The sequence below is a fragment of the Aethina tumida genome, chromosome 3, assembly GCF_024364675.1.
Source record: "Aethina tumida isolate Nest 87 chromosome 3, icAetTumi1.1, whole genome shotgun sequence".
Lineage (NCBI taxonomy): Eukaryota > Metazoa > Arthropoda > Insecta > Coleoptera > Nitidulidae > Aethina > Aethina tumida.
Genome location: NC_065437.1, coordinates 28,586,877 through 28,602,162, shown reverse-complemented (window position 1 = coordinate 28,602,162; position 15,286 = coordinate 28,586,877). Strand labels below are relative to the sequence as shown.

Genomic DNA, 15,286 nt, shown 5'->3' with positions numbered 1-15,286 from the left:
TTTTAAAAATACGAGAAAAACCTATCATTTTTGCCGTCTACAAGTTCTCTATGATTAAATCTTGTTTCAACCTGTTTTCATGTCCTGAACTTACTACGCAGGTTCTAATAGGGAAAATAGAGAATATAATTAGGGATCAAGTGAAACGAAATGTGGTAACAAATTATTTTTTTTACTATTTAAGCAGAGTTGCTTAATTAAAACATTTAACATTATTTTTATATTGATTTTTATAAACCAGTAAAAATAAACATCTTTTGTTTTATTTTCTTTTCTTTAATTTACTGCAAAGCAGGACTAAATCACACTTTTCTTTAAACAAGTCCAGATCAAAGAAAAAGAAAAATGTTAAAATTTTCTCCGAATATAAAAGAAACAAGCCTGCTCTTGCAGCAGTCAGTACGACCTTAATTACTATGTTATATGAAATTAAATTATTTGTATCAGATTCTTCCCATCGGTATATTCATGCATATAAATTTCTTGGTTTAAATACAAGTTTTATTAAGATTTCTATAATTCGTTTAAAATTGTAACTTTTGCTATATTAGAATGTCTGTGGTGCCCCTTTACCTTTGATGTCCTGAGCGTAGGCTTATCTTGCTCAACGGTTAATCCACCATTGAAACTTTTACTCCCAACCAAATATAAATTTAATTGCTGGTTATTATTTCAACATCAGTCATTCGAGACTCTTAATAAAACTACTCTTTTGAAATGAGATCCTCACTGTGTTTGTAAATTTAATGTCACAATATTTATCGACGAAGGAACGCAAAAAAAACAGATAGAGTTTCATTTGAGGTCAATGATTGATAGTTAGCTGGATTAATTTTCAGTATTTTCTTCCTAATTTCATATGGGACTACTTCATTTTTGTTAAAAAATAAAATTTTTATAGTTCATCAAGCTACCAACTGCCAAAGTTTTGTAATACAGATGGTTTAACATAATATTATTAGATTAATTAGTATATTAATTTGTTTAAATCTTTTCTAGCGAATAATTTGCACTCGTAGATCGTAGTAAAAGTGAATAAATAATCACTTGGCATGCACTGTTGTTAGCTGACCATGATTAATGCATGACACGCGACAATACATTTGTATTATACGCGTATTATAACACTTCGTTATATAAATATCTGATAGAGCTTTGTTTCTATTATAGCATCATTCAATACTAGAATACTATAAAATTAATTATTCATTTTGATAAATACAGATTGCCGACCCGAATTCAATAACAAATCTGTGATAAAAGCCCATTCAAATTTGTACAAGGTGTTTTATCGCATCAGTTCTAGTAACAAAGGAGAACGGGTTGTTGTATAATTGCTGGTGGAAAATGCGCAATGCACAACTGGCGATAACAATCCTTTTTACTGGTATGTTACGAGTTTTATCAAAATGTTGATAAATAAGACGGTAATAATTACTACTACTGCCACTTAATATGCTAACTATATATATCAAAAAGCGTTTGAGAGAGACATCATGTAAGAGAGAGTCAGTACAAATCCCCACTGTGGAGCACATTTGCAGACTTTTAGTGTCTCTGTCGTGCATGACTTCTTTCTCAAAATTCAGTCGGATCAAACGCTTTTCGACCGGTATATGGGCAGATTAATTATTTTTCAACGAAAGTGTGCGTGCGTGGGTAATCGATTTGGACGTCGATTTTTTCCTTGAAAGTACATCAGAAATAAAGATGATTCTGAACATATGCGTTCGATTCGATTAAATCCAGCCATTTGGGATTCTTTTGAAATTCGAAAAAAATGTTTAGTCAATTTCAAAAATGTGTATCTCAGCTTCCATATAACTTAGAGACTCTATTCAAACGACATTCTTCTCTGTGAACCCTCTACTTTCAAGAGATTAGCTCATTTCAGGCTTAGCTCAAAGCTTCTAACTAAACAACAGTGCAAAATTTTACCTGTTTTCAAAATGCTCAAGTTGACAGCTTCTAAAGTATAGAGAAATGATGGGGGTATATTCTATAAATTACTGCCCATTTTTTCCTTAATTGATTGCGTTGAAATCGACAAGCAATTTATTAACGTTTATCATTCCAACGTATATTATTATAATTATACAGTTAAATGGTAATGATTATAGCAACTTAAATTTAAATATTTTGTATTTCAGCATTACAATCAAATATACAAAAATATTGTTAGTCATACTTTTGAAGTATTTGGTAAATTTTTGTTTTTAAATTTAGTTGAGCTATAATCTATTTCGAAAGAAGTCACTCTCACAACGCTAATATCTATTTTTATCTTGAAAGCTGAGATACACACTTTTTGAACATGACTAAAAAATTGAAATTATTTAAATTTCAAAATATGTTTCACTGACCGGATTGATCGAATTGGGCTTCTGCTGTACTTTAGTTAGTTAGTTGGGTTATAGTACTACTTTTGGTGATTTTTACAAAGAACACCAATTGAAGGTACGATAAACACCAGCTGTGAGAGATTGAATTATAATTCAACATCGACTTGTTGATATATACGCCTTCCCCACTGAGATGTTGTGCAGATGAAATTCATCTGTTTGGTACCCCGCGGCCCACATTAGGACAATGCGTATTTCATTACAACAGTCCGGGCCGACGGTAATATTTGAGTAAATAGTAATGTGCCTGCGTATGTATGATCAATACAGATCTCTAGGGCGCAAGCCCTTGCGCGCAGCGCTACCCGAAATGCACTATAAATAACCTGTAACCCATTCCTGCTGGCCTTGGTGCCCGATTTTCCTGCTATTTCCAGCGACCCTGCACTAGGTGCAAAAACTATTGCACCGCCATTATCCCCTTTTAATTATTCTGACGGAGTTCCGTTTGTCGTTTTTTATGCTTTCTGGCTAATGTGTATTTAGATCACGTGACCCACGATTCGCCAAAATCTAAAAATAAGTTTTATTTTTATATTTGATCCACATAAAACTTCATTAACTTCACATTTTGCCAAGTAATGATAATTAATAAAAAACTGGTTGTAAAATTGTAACTTAATAGTTTGATGGATGTATAACTTAATTATGGAAATAATAGCTAACTTCGAAATTACTTTACTAAAAGTTTATAACGTGTTTGTATAATTTATGTAATTAATGATGGATGATTATTGTGGATAAAAATCAAAAGTGTAAAACATTTTTTAAATTAAACTGTTACTCATCAAATATTCATAAGTGTAATGTATAATTTTGTTCCTGTACAGACATTTGCATAACTAACAAGCCAACGCTTAATGATGTTATAAGCCCATTGGCAAAACTGGAATATTCAAATTTAATTGATGATTTAAAAATATATCAATACTTTAATTTATGAGTCAACAATAAAATGAATGAATAAATAAAAAGGCAGCTGCCGGTTTATTTTCCGGATAATGACAAATTAGATTAGGACATCATCTGCAATTTCCTGCGTTACAATTAATCACCACATCTATTAAACCTTCACTACGTATCATTAAAATGATAAAAACTATTTCCAACAGTTGACACATAAGTAAAACTCAAATATTACGCGAAATATTTGTGAATTTCCTTCACCGTCTAAAACAACAGCTTGATGAAAGTTATGAAACTCTAATCCAATAAACTTTTATCTCGAAAGTCCAAACAAGTTTTAACAAAGTACGTGTTCTCGTTTCCTAAATACTTTATGAAAAACATTTACACGGCTAGGAAAAATGAAAATTTTCGTTTCAAATGAATTGCGAAGTAGTAATCATTACGTGAAAAGTTTTCTCGCTTTTTTCGTATGCTACGGCGAAAGAAACATGGTATACTCGCGGAATTAAAGCTTTTCTGAAAATACAGTTTGATATTAAAATAAATTTTTATAATTAGTCACAAAATAGACTCTCCGTTAACAAAGAATTGTAATTTGCGTCAGTGAATAAGTTTTAATCAAATATAAAATTCGAATTAAGGAAAAGGGTCATAAAATTTCCATTATGTCATCGCAGCCATAATAAAATACTTTCCCTAGAAATCTCATTAATCAGGATAATTACGTAAGTTAAAAGCGTGGAAACTCAACTTATAACTCACAGAAAATAATTTGATTATCGTTATAAGGTATTTTGGGTTAATTAAATTATTTACGGAAAATTTCACGCTCGACGTTTCAAACAAATCAAATAAATAAATTAATACAATGAAGGGGGAGTCCATTATGGCTGCAAACAAAACGAAACTGGAAACGAAAACAAAAAAGGGCGTTGCATGTGGAGGTCTAATTCAGTTAGTATTTGATTATTATGTTTCTTGCAGTAGCAGTAAAGTCTTACATATATACTCATATAAAGTTTAGTTGTAACTCGAGTAGTTCGAGTAAAAAGGTAGGTCTCATTTAAAAGCACTTTAAGACATTACATTTATACGTCCTTTAGTTTATATCTTTTATGCAACACTTGGACTCCTTACTTGTAACTTTGTTAGTTGAATTCCAAGTTTTCGAGGATAATGCGCATAAACTAAGCAAATTCGTGTTATCCTAAGTTACCTAATCCTATTCAGTTTGAGAGCAATTTGCCATATATCAACAGGCTTTTAAGGTTTGAGGCTCTTCCAGGAAACAAATAAGTTAATAACCTTCAAAATTTAACAAAGTTTCCATGCCAACTAGTGCTATCACAATTGCAAGTAAACAAAATTCATGAATCTTCATATGCCAGAATATTTTTCCTCGGAATTTTAATATAACCAAGTCGAAATGATGACAATGACAAATGTTATTACCCGAAGTTATTTCTGTATTTGGTGAACATAAAGCGGAGCTTCAAAACAGAACATCACATTCAACGTTCCGAAATGCATATACTCCCTGCAGAAAATCATCTCAACTATTCGAATCTCGACGTCGTTAAACCGAATTGGCACTTCATTAATGGACAGTGCTATGTCCGTTCAGAAGCTCCGACGGCCGCAAAAGCAAGTAATGTCGCTCGTCTGGATAATGGAATGTTGAAGCGTTTCCAACCTGATTGGTGTGAAACTTTCTAAGCTCAATGGTTTCTCTGGAGTAGTTTCATACAATGTGTTTGGTTTAGATTAACAAGCCAACTATTGCCCCGGCACCCTTAGTTTGAATATTGAAATTAATGTACCTCTGGGGAGTTCCAACTTATTGGCAACGTTAATTGTGATAAACAAAGCAAATTTTATTTGTTGTATCTCTCTTTCCTCTCTCTTTAATTCTTAACATTTTTTTTTTTATTTATTAAATATTCTTAGTGATACATTATAGGAATTAAATTGAATGATCAAAGATAAAGATATTAGAAAATAGTAAAAATTCGATGGAGCACGTGCGGGACACACAACTCCTCAGAAGCTAATTGTAGCAATTCAAGTGGAATGGGTCAATATTTCGCAAAAAGACATAAATTATTTAATTCTTTCAATACCACGGCGGATTAATTCACTGCTTCAGAACAAAGGAAGACATACAAAGTATAGAGGATCTATGTGTTTCTTTAAAGTACTTTATTTTGCAAATTTGCAAATTTTAACTTTTTTGCTTCTAGTTCCTTTTTGTTATTCTTTCTACCAGTGTTACACCAGTAACATACAGTAACAACATATGTTGTCAAAGAGTTTTCACGGTATGTGTATTTAATATCATTTTTTTAATATCCAGACATTAATTGACGCCTCGGTATTGATTTGATTGATGAAGTGGTTCATCTTCATCTCATTTCTGAGAGATATCTGATGGTGAATTTCGTCTCCTGTCCTTGGTAGGTGTGCAGCATGTTCAATCGGTGCTACTTGACAACAATTAATATCATTATGATTATGTCTTTCTCCACGACACGTTCTGAGATGTACCCAACCAACATGCATATCCAAACGAAATTGAAGACGATCTTATTTCATTCTATATTCCAATCTGTGATGACAATGTCAATGGAAGAAAAGGGACTGAATTATAAGAAAAATTTTTCGCTTGGTGAGAAACCATTCTTTTTCTATGATCAAATTATATTTATAAAACTGTTTTGAACCTGTCGATTAAGCTTTTCAACAATTGCAGACAATTATTTAACTTCGTTTTCAATAAATAACATACAAAATTAATTTTTTAGGGTACAAATCACATTTTGTTAGACTACTTTAGTGCACAGTGTTCTATTTTCTGTTTCTATGTATATGATTTAGTTTTTTATTTTTGTACAAGTCTGGTTTAAAAGACCACACAACTTGTAAGGTCAAAAAAATCTTTGTGTGCATGTGTCGTTCAAAATGTATGAAAAATAAATATTTTAATAACACATAGCTGATATTACGCGTTACATTTTCGCCCTTGACGGCAACACTGGTTACGTATAACGCACCTAAAGTTATCGTATCGTGGAGGGGCGACAAACCGTTTTATGTTGAACGTTCGCCAACATACCAGTAAATGTTGTGAGCTATCTGCCTTTCGTTATGAGTGACATCAAGCCTTCCAAAACTTTAAAGACACATACCAAACTACATTTTTCGGTTCAAGACGACATAAAAATACTAAAAAAGGTTATTGAATTAAACCCATATAAGAACATGGCCATATGGAAGACTATAAGGGAATATATTTGTTGCGTACAAGAAAAGAATTTTAGCCTTAGAGCCGTACGCGAACATGTCGAATATCTTTTAAAATTGTATCGGAAAAATGATTTTAATAATTTAAAAAAGTAGTTAAAATTCGTGGTATTTTTCACTGTTATCTACTTATTTATATTTTAGGGTAGCTTCACAGGAAGAATATGAAGAAAAACTTCTGCTTATAATACAAGTGTTAAAGCTTAGGTCTGCACAGGACAATGAGGACAGTTTTTCGAATGCGGAATGTATAAATTGTGGTTAGTCACGATTTAAGACTCTTACAAAAAAACAAAATTTGTAACATTAAATAATATTTTAGCCGAGATTAATATCAAAGATGAAGCTGATGAAGAAATATCGAATCATGAACATATTAACGACAGATCGGAATTACATATAAACCCACAACAGGAAGGTATTTGAAATTATTAAGTAATTGAGTGCAAATATTTTACAGTTGTTTTCAGTTCCTTTAATGAACAGAAAAAGACGTACATTAAAAAGTTGCAGTTCGTTATTAAGAAATGTTAAACTTTATGAAAGAAGTATTCAAGAACGGCATTTACAAATTGAAGAGAGACGTTTAGCAATAGAAGAAAGGAAACAGTTGTTAGAAGAGGCAAAGTTTGAACAAGAGAAATATGAACGCGACCAAAGGTTACAAGTCGAAATAGAAGAACGAAAACATAAAATGCAAATAGAAAGTCAGCAACTCCAAATACATTGTGACTTATTAAAATTGTTGGCGAATAAACAATAACACCTAGATTTTTTTTTAATTGCAATTAGTACGATAAAAATAATAATAAACTATTATTATTTTGTATGTAAGGTTATGGCTTTCGTGACCATTGTTTGAGTATCTATATTTCCAATGAACATCGACCTATAAACACGAACAAAGATAGATAATTATTATTCTCCTTAATTATGATAACAATAATGTGGATAAAAAATAAAATCAGAGAGAATAATGAACAATCAGTTAAAATTATGCAAGAAGTTCAAAATTACTGGTGAAGTGAATCGTGATAATTTGCATGTAATTAAACCAGGTGGTTTATTAATTAAAACTTCAAATTAATTCATATATCTGCAGACATCCAAATGGAACTTCTTGGTCCCCAGCGACTTCACCTCCGAAATTAACATTTCAATTCGTTCCCAAATCGATTCTGCTTTGCGTTGATACAGTCAAATTCGATAGTACCACCACTGTCTCTGGGGTTCATTGTTCGCTGAATTATATCATAAATTTGACACTAATTGATTAGTGATTTGGCTCTTATCAATGACCGTGTCCTTTATTATGTGGAAATCCTACCGAAATATCTCAGGCCATTTCACGGTTAATTAACTACTTAATCATTCATGGATAGTTGTCGGAATATAACGCAATATGGGACTATTTTTTACGTTCTTCCACGGGTTCAATTTCGGATTTTACCTTTTCGTTATGCATAATAGAATATGATGACGTCTGTGTGTAGAATGCCTACCTGGCTAATCTACCCAAATTTAAAATGAAACAGTAATGAATTTTTAACTAGAGTATTATTAAAACAAACAGAATTTAATTTTATAAATTAAAAGAAATATTGTTGTAAATTGAATAAAATGAGTGTTTTGATGAACTCAACCATCGAACTAAAACAAGGAAAATGAAATATGAATTAATGTAGAAAAAAATTTATAGCAGAGCGTGGTTTCGATCCACGGACCTCTGGGTTATGGGCCCAGCACGCTTCCACTGCGCCACTCTGCTCTTGGTATTTTATTGTCTCAGTGATGTAATTACAGTCAAACAAATTTTGATACATTTAATTTATCAGATGTAACAGTACAAAAATCTAAATGTTTACACGATTGACACAATAAAAGAGAGATGAAACATTTTTCTTTAATCTTGTACAAAATTTCATGTTGTTCATCATGTTTAATAATCGAGAAGGCGGTTTAACATTTCATTAAAAGTTAAAATTAAAATTTACAGCAACACTTTAATGATGTACGCTGTTATTGAGATAGTTTAATACATCAGCAGTCTGCAAGAACTTAATCAAATAGGAGATGGATGGACCAACCAAGGCAGATATTACCATGCCTGGCCCAAAGCTTTAATTTATATTACATATACGGTGCCTAATTGCTGCATGCTCCTTGTGAAATATACCTACTCTATTCGGTTTGATGTAATTAAAGGTTATTAGTATGGTGAAGTATAAGCGAGCGCTTTCTCGCTTAAAGGCATAAATTTTGTAACGCAATATTGCTAATATCTAGGTCATAGAACAAAATGAGTGTGAAATTGGTAATTTTCCAGGGTATTTATAATTACAGGATAAAACTTCAGGACGAACAAACCACAAGCGCATGATTGATTAAAGGACGCCTGAACCGATTAATCAAATGAGGTAGATTAAAATTGTGCAAAAATAACATTTCACAACTAAAAGAGACTGAAAGCATGCGAAATCCAATAGTCAATTTTAACTAAATCCGATTTAATATAATGATTAATTAAAAGGCATTAACTGGGAATAAAAAATAAATCCTTTAACGCTCTGGCTAAACAAAGTATCACAAAAGAAAAGATTTCTTTATCACACCAGAAAATATATAAGTCTCGTTACGATAGCTTGGATTTAATTAAACGTCCTTTATAGTAAAAACTAATTAAGAAAAAGTTTCAAGGGAAATCCAATTTCTAGCAGCAGCTTCAGCCATGAAAATTTTAAAGTGAACTTTTCAAATAATATACGAATGATAATAACAAGTTTCTATTATCCCTCCTCCAGTTGCGTTTATTTTGGGGGACTGTTTACAATTTACAAAGCAATTGAGCACATGAACTCATTACAGGGTATTAAACAAATATATCCAGGAAACCATACTCTAAAGCGCATAAAAAACTTCCGACACAAATTACAGGACAAAGAGGACAAGAAGCTAGGATATAAATGGGAACAATCATGAAGCAACTGTATAAGCAAATTTAAGGCATACAAACCTTCAGTAAAACCATGGAGGTCTATCCTCGATCATGAAATCGACAAGAACACGAACTACATCAAAGGCAATCTCACGGAAGTCCTAAGAGATACTGCAAACTTCATACACATACAGATCTTCCTTAGGCTAGTAAAGTTGTATAGCCTAATTCCATTGCCCATATTACGTATTTCATATCTTTTGATGTGGATAATTTGGGTTATATCAAAAAACAGAATACCAATATCATTATATTGCAACAAAAATATTGACGAACTTGATTTGCCACAAAAAGTAGAGTTATCAAGTTATCAAAATTTTTATTTTAATGTAAAAAAGTCAGTTATTTTCATTCTCAAAAAGCTACCATTAAACCATTCCAGAATAGGTTTGTCAACATTTTCATACATAGGCTTCCTCATACGAAGCCTAGTAGTGAAATATAAACATTGTGGGGATTGTCTTTAAAACATTTAATTGGAAAAAACCTTAGTAATTCTATTTGGAATTTAAGATGATGTAATCAAGTAAACACCATAACGTAAATTGTAGGAGTTTACGGCATCATTTTAATCAATCGTCTTAGAATTGTTGCCGACAGGGTATAAGACAGATACCATCTAAAAGAAAAAATTTTGAGGAGGGAGCTTACCTGAAACAGGAGAAAATCGACTTATGGAAGATTATTTCAAGTTATCAAGATATTCGAGTAATCGTAATTCAAGTTATCAAGTACAATTACATATAATTTTCATCCTGGACGCTATTGCCAACCAATGTGATTCGAGTTATAAAAGTTCAACTTATAGAAGTTAGACTGTATTATCAAAATAAGGTTTAATAAAAAATATACAATTTTAAAAACATGTATCACACTTTTATTAATAAAACTAATATCACCAAATTTCTTGGGAAATTAATAAAACAAAATCTTCCTTCTTCTTCGCCTTCTCAAAATAAGTGAACAAACAAATTCTTGATCCATAGCTTGCCATTCTTCTCTAAGAGTCTTAGCAAACTCTTTTAAATCTCATGATGTCTCTAACCACTTTCAGGCCATGTCCAAATATGGCTGAGTGATAAAATGTGAATCACTGATCTGTTAACACACATAATGCAATAAATGCAATAAATTGATGATTAAAAGAGGATGTCGAAAACGTTTCCCAGCTTTAAGACCCCCTTCGAGTAACCTTCTGATGGTAGAGAGTCTTACAGTGATACCAACGTATGCTCGAAGCCTCTTTGTAGAGAAAGAGCGAAATAATCAGAAAATTGTTGTTTTCTGGGCATAACTCGTTGTTGGCCTCCGTTATGTCGTATATTGGTATTACCAGTTTTACAAATAATTGCGACTTATTGCATTTTGTGAGACATACATTTAGGCTACTTGTTATTGACTTAGATTATCAGGTTTCAAAATTATATTATATCAATTATATCGGCGCAATCTTTGAAGTCTCTTTGAACTATTTTACGGTGATAACCAGTAGATAACTTTAGAATTAACCAAATAAAATGCATTCAAATTCACAAATGTGTTTTTTGAAATTATAATTTTACTAGAAATGAAATGTTGTTTAATTTTATGTCAACTAAATATATAAAAAGTAAAATTAATTGAATATACTGACCACTTAGAGCTACAAATATTCAAATAATATTAGTGGTGAAAATAATATAATGTTTTATATATATTTTTATATTTGTTAATAACCCTCCAAAGTTTATACAGCATTTTCAAATAAAAAAAACAAATATGATACTTGACATGAAATTTCTTTGAAGATTCAACGAATCATACAGCTGAACTTAATGTATTCAACACCGCAGTATCAATGAAATAATTCAAATACTAATAAACTTCCAGCGAGTAAGCTACCACGATTTCATTAAAACCATATGCCAAAATACAACTACGTTTTCACTTGTAAATGCAAATGCACATGATTTATATTCAAATATTCGTTACGCGAATGTTTGTACTGTTAAAACACACTATCAGAAATCTTAGTTTGCATTAACTGATTTAATGTTCTAGCGCATAAGTTGCGGAAAGTAATTTATATCACAAAACGAACACATAGTTGAATTGATCGAATTTGTAACTTGACTACGGTGACTACGACATCGAGCTTATTTTCTTCATATAGTGATTGTTTGAAAACATGTTACATAAACCATCGGACACATCAACCCTCTTAGTTTTGGTTAATTCATAGATAATAATTTAGTTGCAAGCTTGAACGGGCAATTTTGTAATGGGGATACTGACAGTTCAAACAACGTCCAAATTGGACCGATAAATTATGATCACCCATTAGGTGTAATACCGCCTGCAAGGAATTTTCACACAACTAGACAGCATAGACCATCATTCAACAGTAAATAATCGCCGCATAAATCAGCGTTTGTCTGATAGAGTTAGTTGGTTTATCTAACACAATGCTGGTGACCAACAACAAGGTAAGGCAAATTTGAAATAGCTTCCTGAGTTAACTTTTTTTAAAATTGTAATGTTTTAATTTTATGTGAATGTTGAATAATCAATATTTTGAGAAATAATTCAATTCTTATTGGAAATTGGCACATGATTGACAATAAATTCATAGAGACCAACATATAGTCTCTTTGAGTCAATACATTTAGTTAAGGTTACAATAAGCAAAAACAACGATTGTTCATTCGTGTGAAACGGATATTGACATTATGTCTTCTGTGTGCACGACCTGTTAAATTCACTATATTGAAAATGAATGACAATGTGTGTTCAGTAAAAGGCACTTTGGGAGCTAATGGAACATACACAAAGTCGATATTGAATACGAAACGGAACAAAAAACAATTATTTACTCATGCAAATGTAACCGTTAATTTTTTTTTTTAATACATTTTTCTAAATATATAGTCCACAAGCCTTCAAATATTTGATTTGAAACGTATCTTTCACGTGTTTTATTAATAAATATACTACCTGTAAAAAAATGCAACAACCAAAATGTTTGAACACAAATATGAGTATGCGATGTTGGCAGTCGTGGAGTAAAGGGGGCATAAGAGGTAGAGCAGGAGGTTCCGGAAGACCCAAAGCTACCATAGAGCCACATCTTAGATTATTGGCCCTAAGGGACAGGATGAGTTCAACGCGGATGGTTGTTGATGAATTTTTTGTCGATGAAGGAATTCGATTTACATCTGTATAAGGTGTTTTGCCCTACGGAGTTATCGCCCTTTTTTGGTCTTACCTCTAACAGCAAACCATAGACGCCAACGTAGTGACGGTGTATGGAACGTCAACAGTAGGATAAATAATCGAATCACATTGCGTTATGAATCACGCTTTTGTTTGGGCAAACACGATGATCATGCGTAAGTAAAACGGCGACGTGCGTAGAAATTTGAACCTCACTTTGCTGTGGAGAGGCATGTTCACAACAGTAAGGGTTTAATGGTATGGCGTGTTATTGCTTATGGTAGCAGGTCACTTTTAGTTTCTATTTGACGTCCTAGCGATATGTGGATGACACTTTGGAGCCTTATCTTATTCCGTACATAAGAATAGATCTCAGACAAATTACCACAACAAAAAACTTAATATAAATGACATTTAGGTCAGAATTGCTAGAAGATCAAGAATGAACATATTGATTTGGCTGCTCATATCAAGTTTTTAAAATAATTTTGACCAACATTAAGGGTTTCCAAGCTTGGAAGCAGACGGCAGGACAATTTTTTTGATATTTGACTTTATCCACAGTGATCTTTACTGAGAAACACTCATTTGTAATGATCACCATTTCAAATGATAAATATTGATTCTCCGCTAAAAATTCTGTATTAATTCTTTAAGTAAAATACAATTTAGACCAATTATGTCTACAGATTTATTACATTACAAACCGTTGATTTAGGAATATTAAGTTCATCATTTTCATTACATATTGGTTTGTCACGACATTAGCATGCAAAAGAACCCACCCTTTTTTAATACTGACAGTTATTCACGAGAGAAATTTTAATGCAAACTACTTATACAAACGTTTCTTTATATATTTTTTATTACATACTTAATTATTTTTATTTTCTTTTTTCACAAAAGTTATTTATATAATCCCAATATTTAGTTGTCACACAAAATTTACATTTTTCTTCTTAAAATATAGAAATAATATGTTGTTTTTTTATTGATAATTGTTTATTATTAATGAACTAATTACCACATGGTACTTAAAAACAAAAATTAGTTTAAAATTATTACTAAAAATTATGTATTTACATAGGTATTTTATTTTGATCTGATATATGATATTGAAGTACAACAAAAATATGAGTCGATGTAAGAGTTGTCGTAAATCATATATATTTCAAGTGTAACTTGTTACCACTTGCATACTTTATTTTTAGACATACATTAAGAAGATAGTAATAAAATATTTTCAGTGCTTTTTTGTGACCTCTTTTAATGATAATTTTTTATTTTTATTTATTCCATCTATTCAATTGGCAGTATATGTATATTTTGACTTTTTTGAGAGAAAAATGAATGAAAAATTAAAATCTCTAGATACCTCTTAAAGAATATGGTTCTACTTACAGGATGATTTATTGTTTTCCGCCTTCTCTAAGAAATCCTTTTCATAGTAAGTATAAAATGTGACCTTAGGGTTTTGAGATAAGTGCGATATGTGGATGACACTTTGGAGCCTTATCTTCTTCCCTACATAAGAAGAGATCTCTGACAACTTTTTCAGCAAGATAATGCTCGTCCACATATTGCCAGGGATATATTAAACTTCCTAAAAACTTCCCATGTGAATTTACTGCCTTGGCCACCCAGATCTGCAGACTTACCTCCAATCGAACATGCCTGGGACATGATGGGACGACGCTTAAAGAATTTATAGCGGCCTCCATAGACTCTTAATGAACTGAGACGTCAGATTCAGTTCACCTGAGATGAGATACCACAAGGAATTTTTGTGAAAATATAAAAGTAAGAATTAATTCCATTAGAGAGTCCCGGTATCGATCAAGGGATTTAAGTTTGTACAATATAAACAATAAAAGTTTTCTCTTTCAGCCATAACCGAGTTTATCCGACGAGTCAATTATTCGTTAAAACGTAGTTCCAATTTAGCACAACTTGACTGTATCCGCGTCCCGATACAATGGTATTATCATTTTCAATCATATTGACAGTTTCCAACTTTACGAACTTGTTCACTGGCACACAATTGAATTTTCATAAAGTGTTGCTGAAAAAATACCATACACGAATGAATGCATTGTTTCGTGTTTTCGCCTTACTTGTGATGAATTTAACGTTTTGATGGCTCCCTTTTATATTTTTTATTGAAATATTTTCGACCTCTTTTCCTCGTGAACATTTAATTATATTTCTAATATTCCAAGCATAAAAAGGAACGGTAGTGCGAACTGCCGGACAGCTTTTCTTTGTAGTTGGATGTTCGCATTATTGTAGACCTGATTTCGTAAAGCGGGGCCTCAGAAAATGACGTTAACATGTTACCTGTCATAAACAGAATAATAAAAATAATAGAACAGATAACGAAATTATTGAGACGTAAAATTCGCCATGGTGCTTCGTGAAGTTGTGTTTATTTGTTCAGTGAAAATCATTCACAGGAAAAGCAATATAGACGTTTGATTATGTGTTTTAT

The 15,286-nt window shown here is 31.8% G+C and overlaps 1 protein-coding gene, 1 long non-coding RNA gene and 1 other non-coding gene across 3 annotated transcripts; 1 reads left to right on the top strand and 2 right to left on the bottom strand.

The window, feature by feature from the left end:
• Positions 1-4,754: 4,754 nt before the first annotated feature.
• On the top strand, positions 4,755-12,808 carry LOC126264919 (uncharacterized). The gene is made up of 6 exons (XM_049964650.1): positions 4,755-5,011; positions 6,756-6,871; positions 6,934-7,029; positions 7,082-7,369; positions 9,631-9,755; positions 12,641-12,808. The coding sequence occupies exons 1-6, from the start codon at positions 4,836-4,838 to the stop codon at positions 12,806-12,808; spliced, it is 969 nt and encodes a 322-aa protein (XP_049820607.1). The 5' UTR covers positions 4,755-4,835.
• On the bottom strand, positions 8,308-8,379 carry Trnam-cau (transfer RNA methionine (anticodon CAU)). The gene has a single exon. It is a non-coding gene; the product is annotated as a tRNA-Met (tRNA).
• Positions 12,809-14,578: 1,770 nt separating the features above from the next.
• Positions 14,579-15,122, bottom strand: LOC126264973 (uncharacterized). Its single transcript, XR_007547535.1, has 2 exons — positions 14,913-15,122; positions 14,579-14,860 (listed from the first exon to the last, which is right to left on the bottom strand). It is a non-coding gene; the product is annotated as an uncharacterized LOC126264973 (long non-coding RNA).
• Between the last annotated feature and the right edge of the window lie 164 nt (positions 15,123-15,286).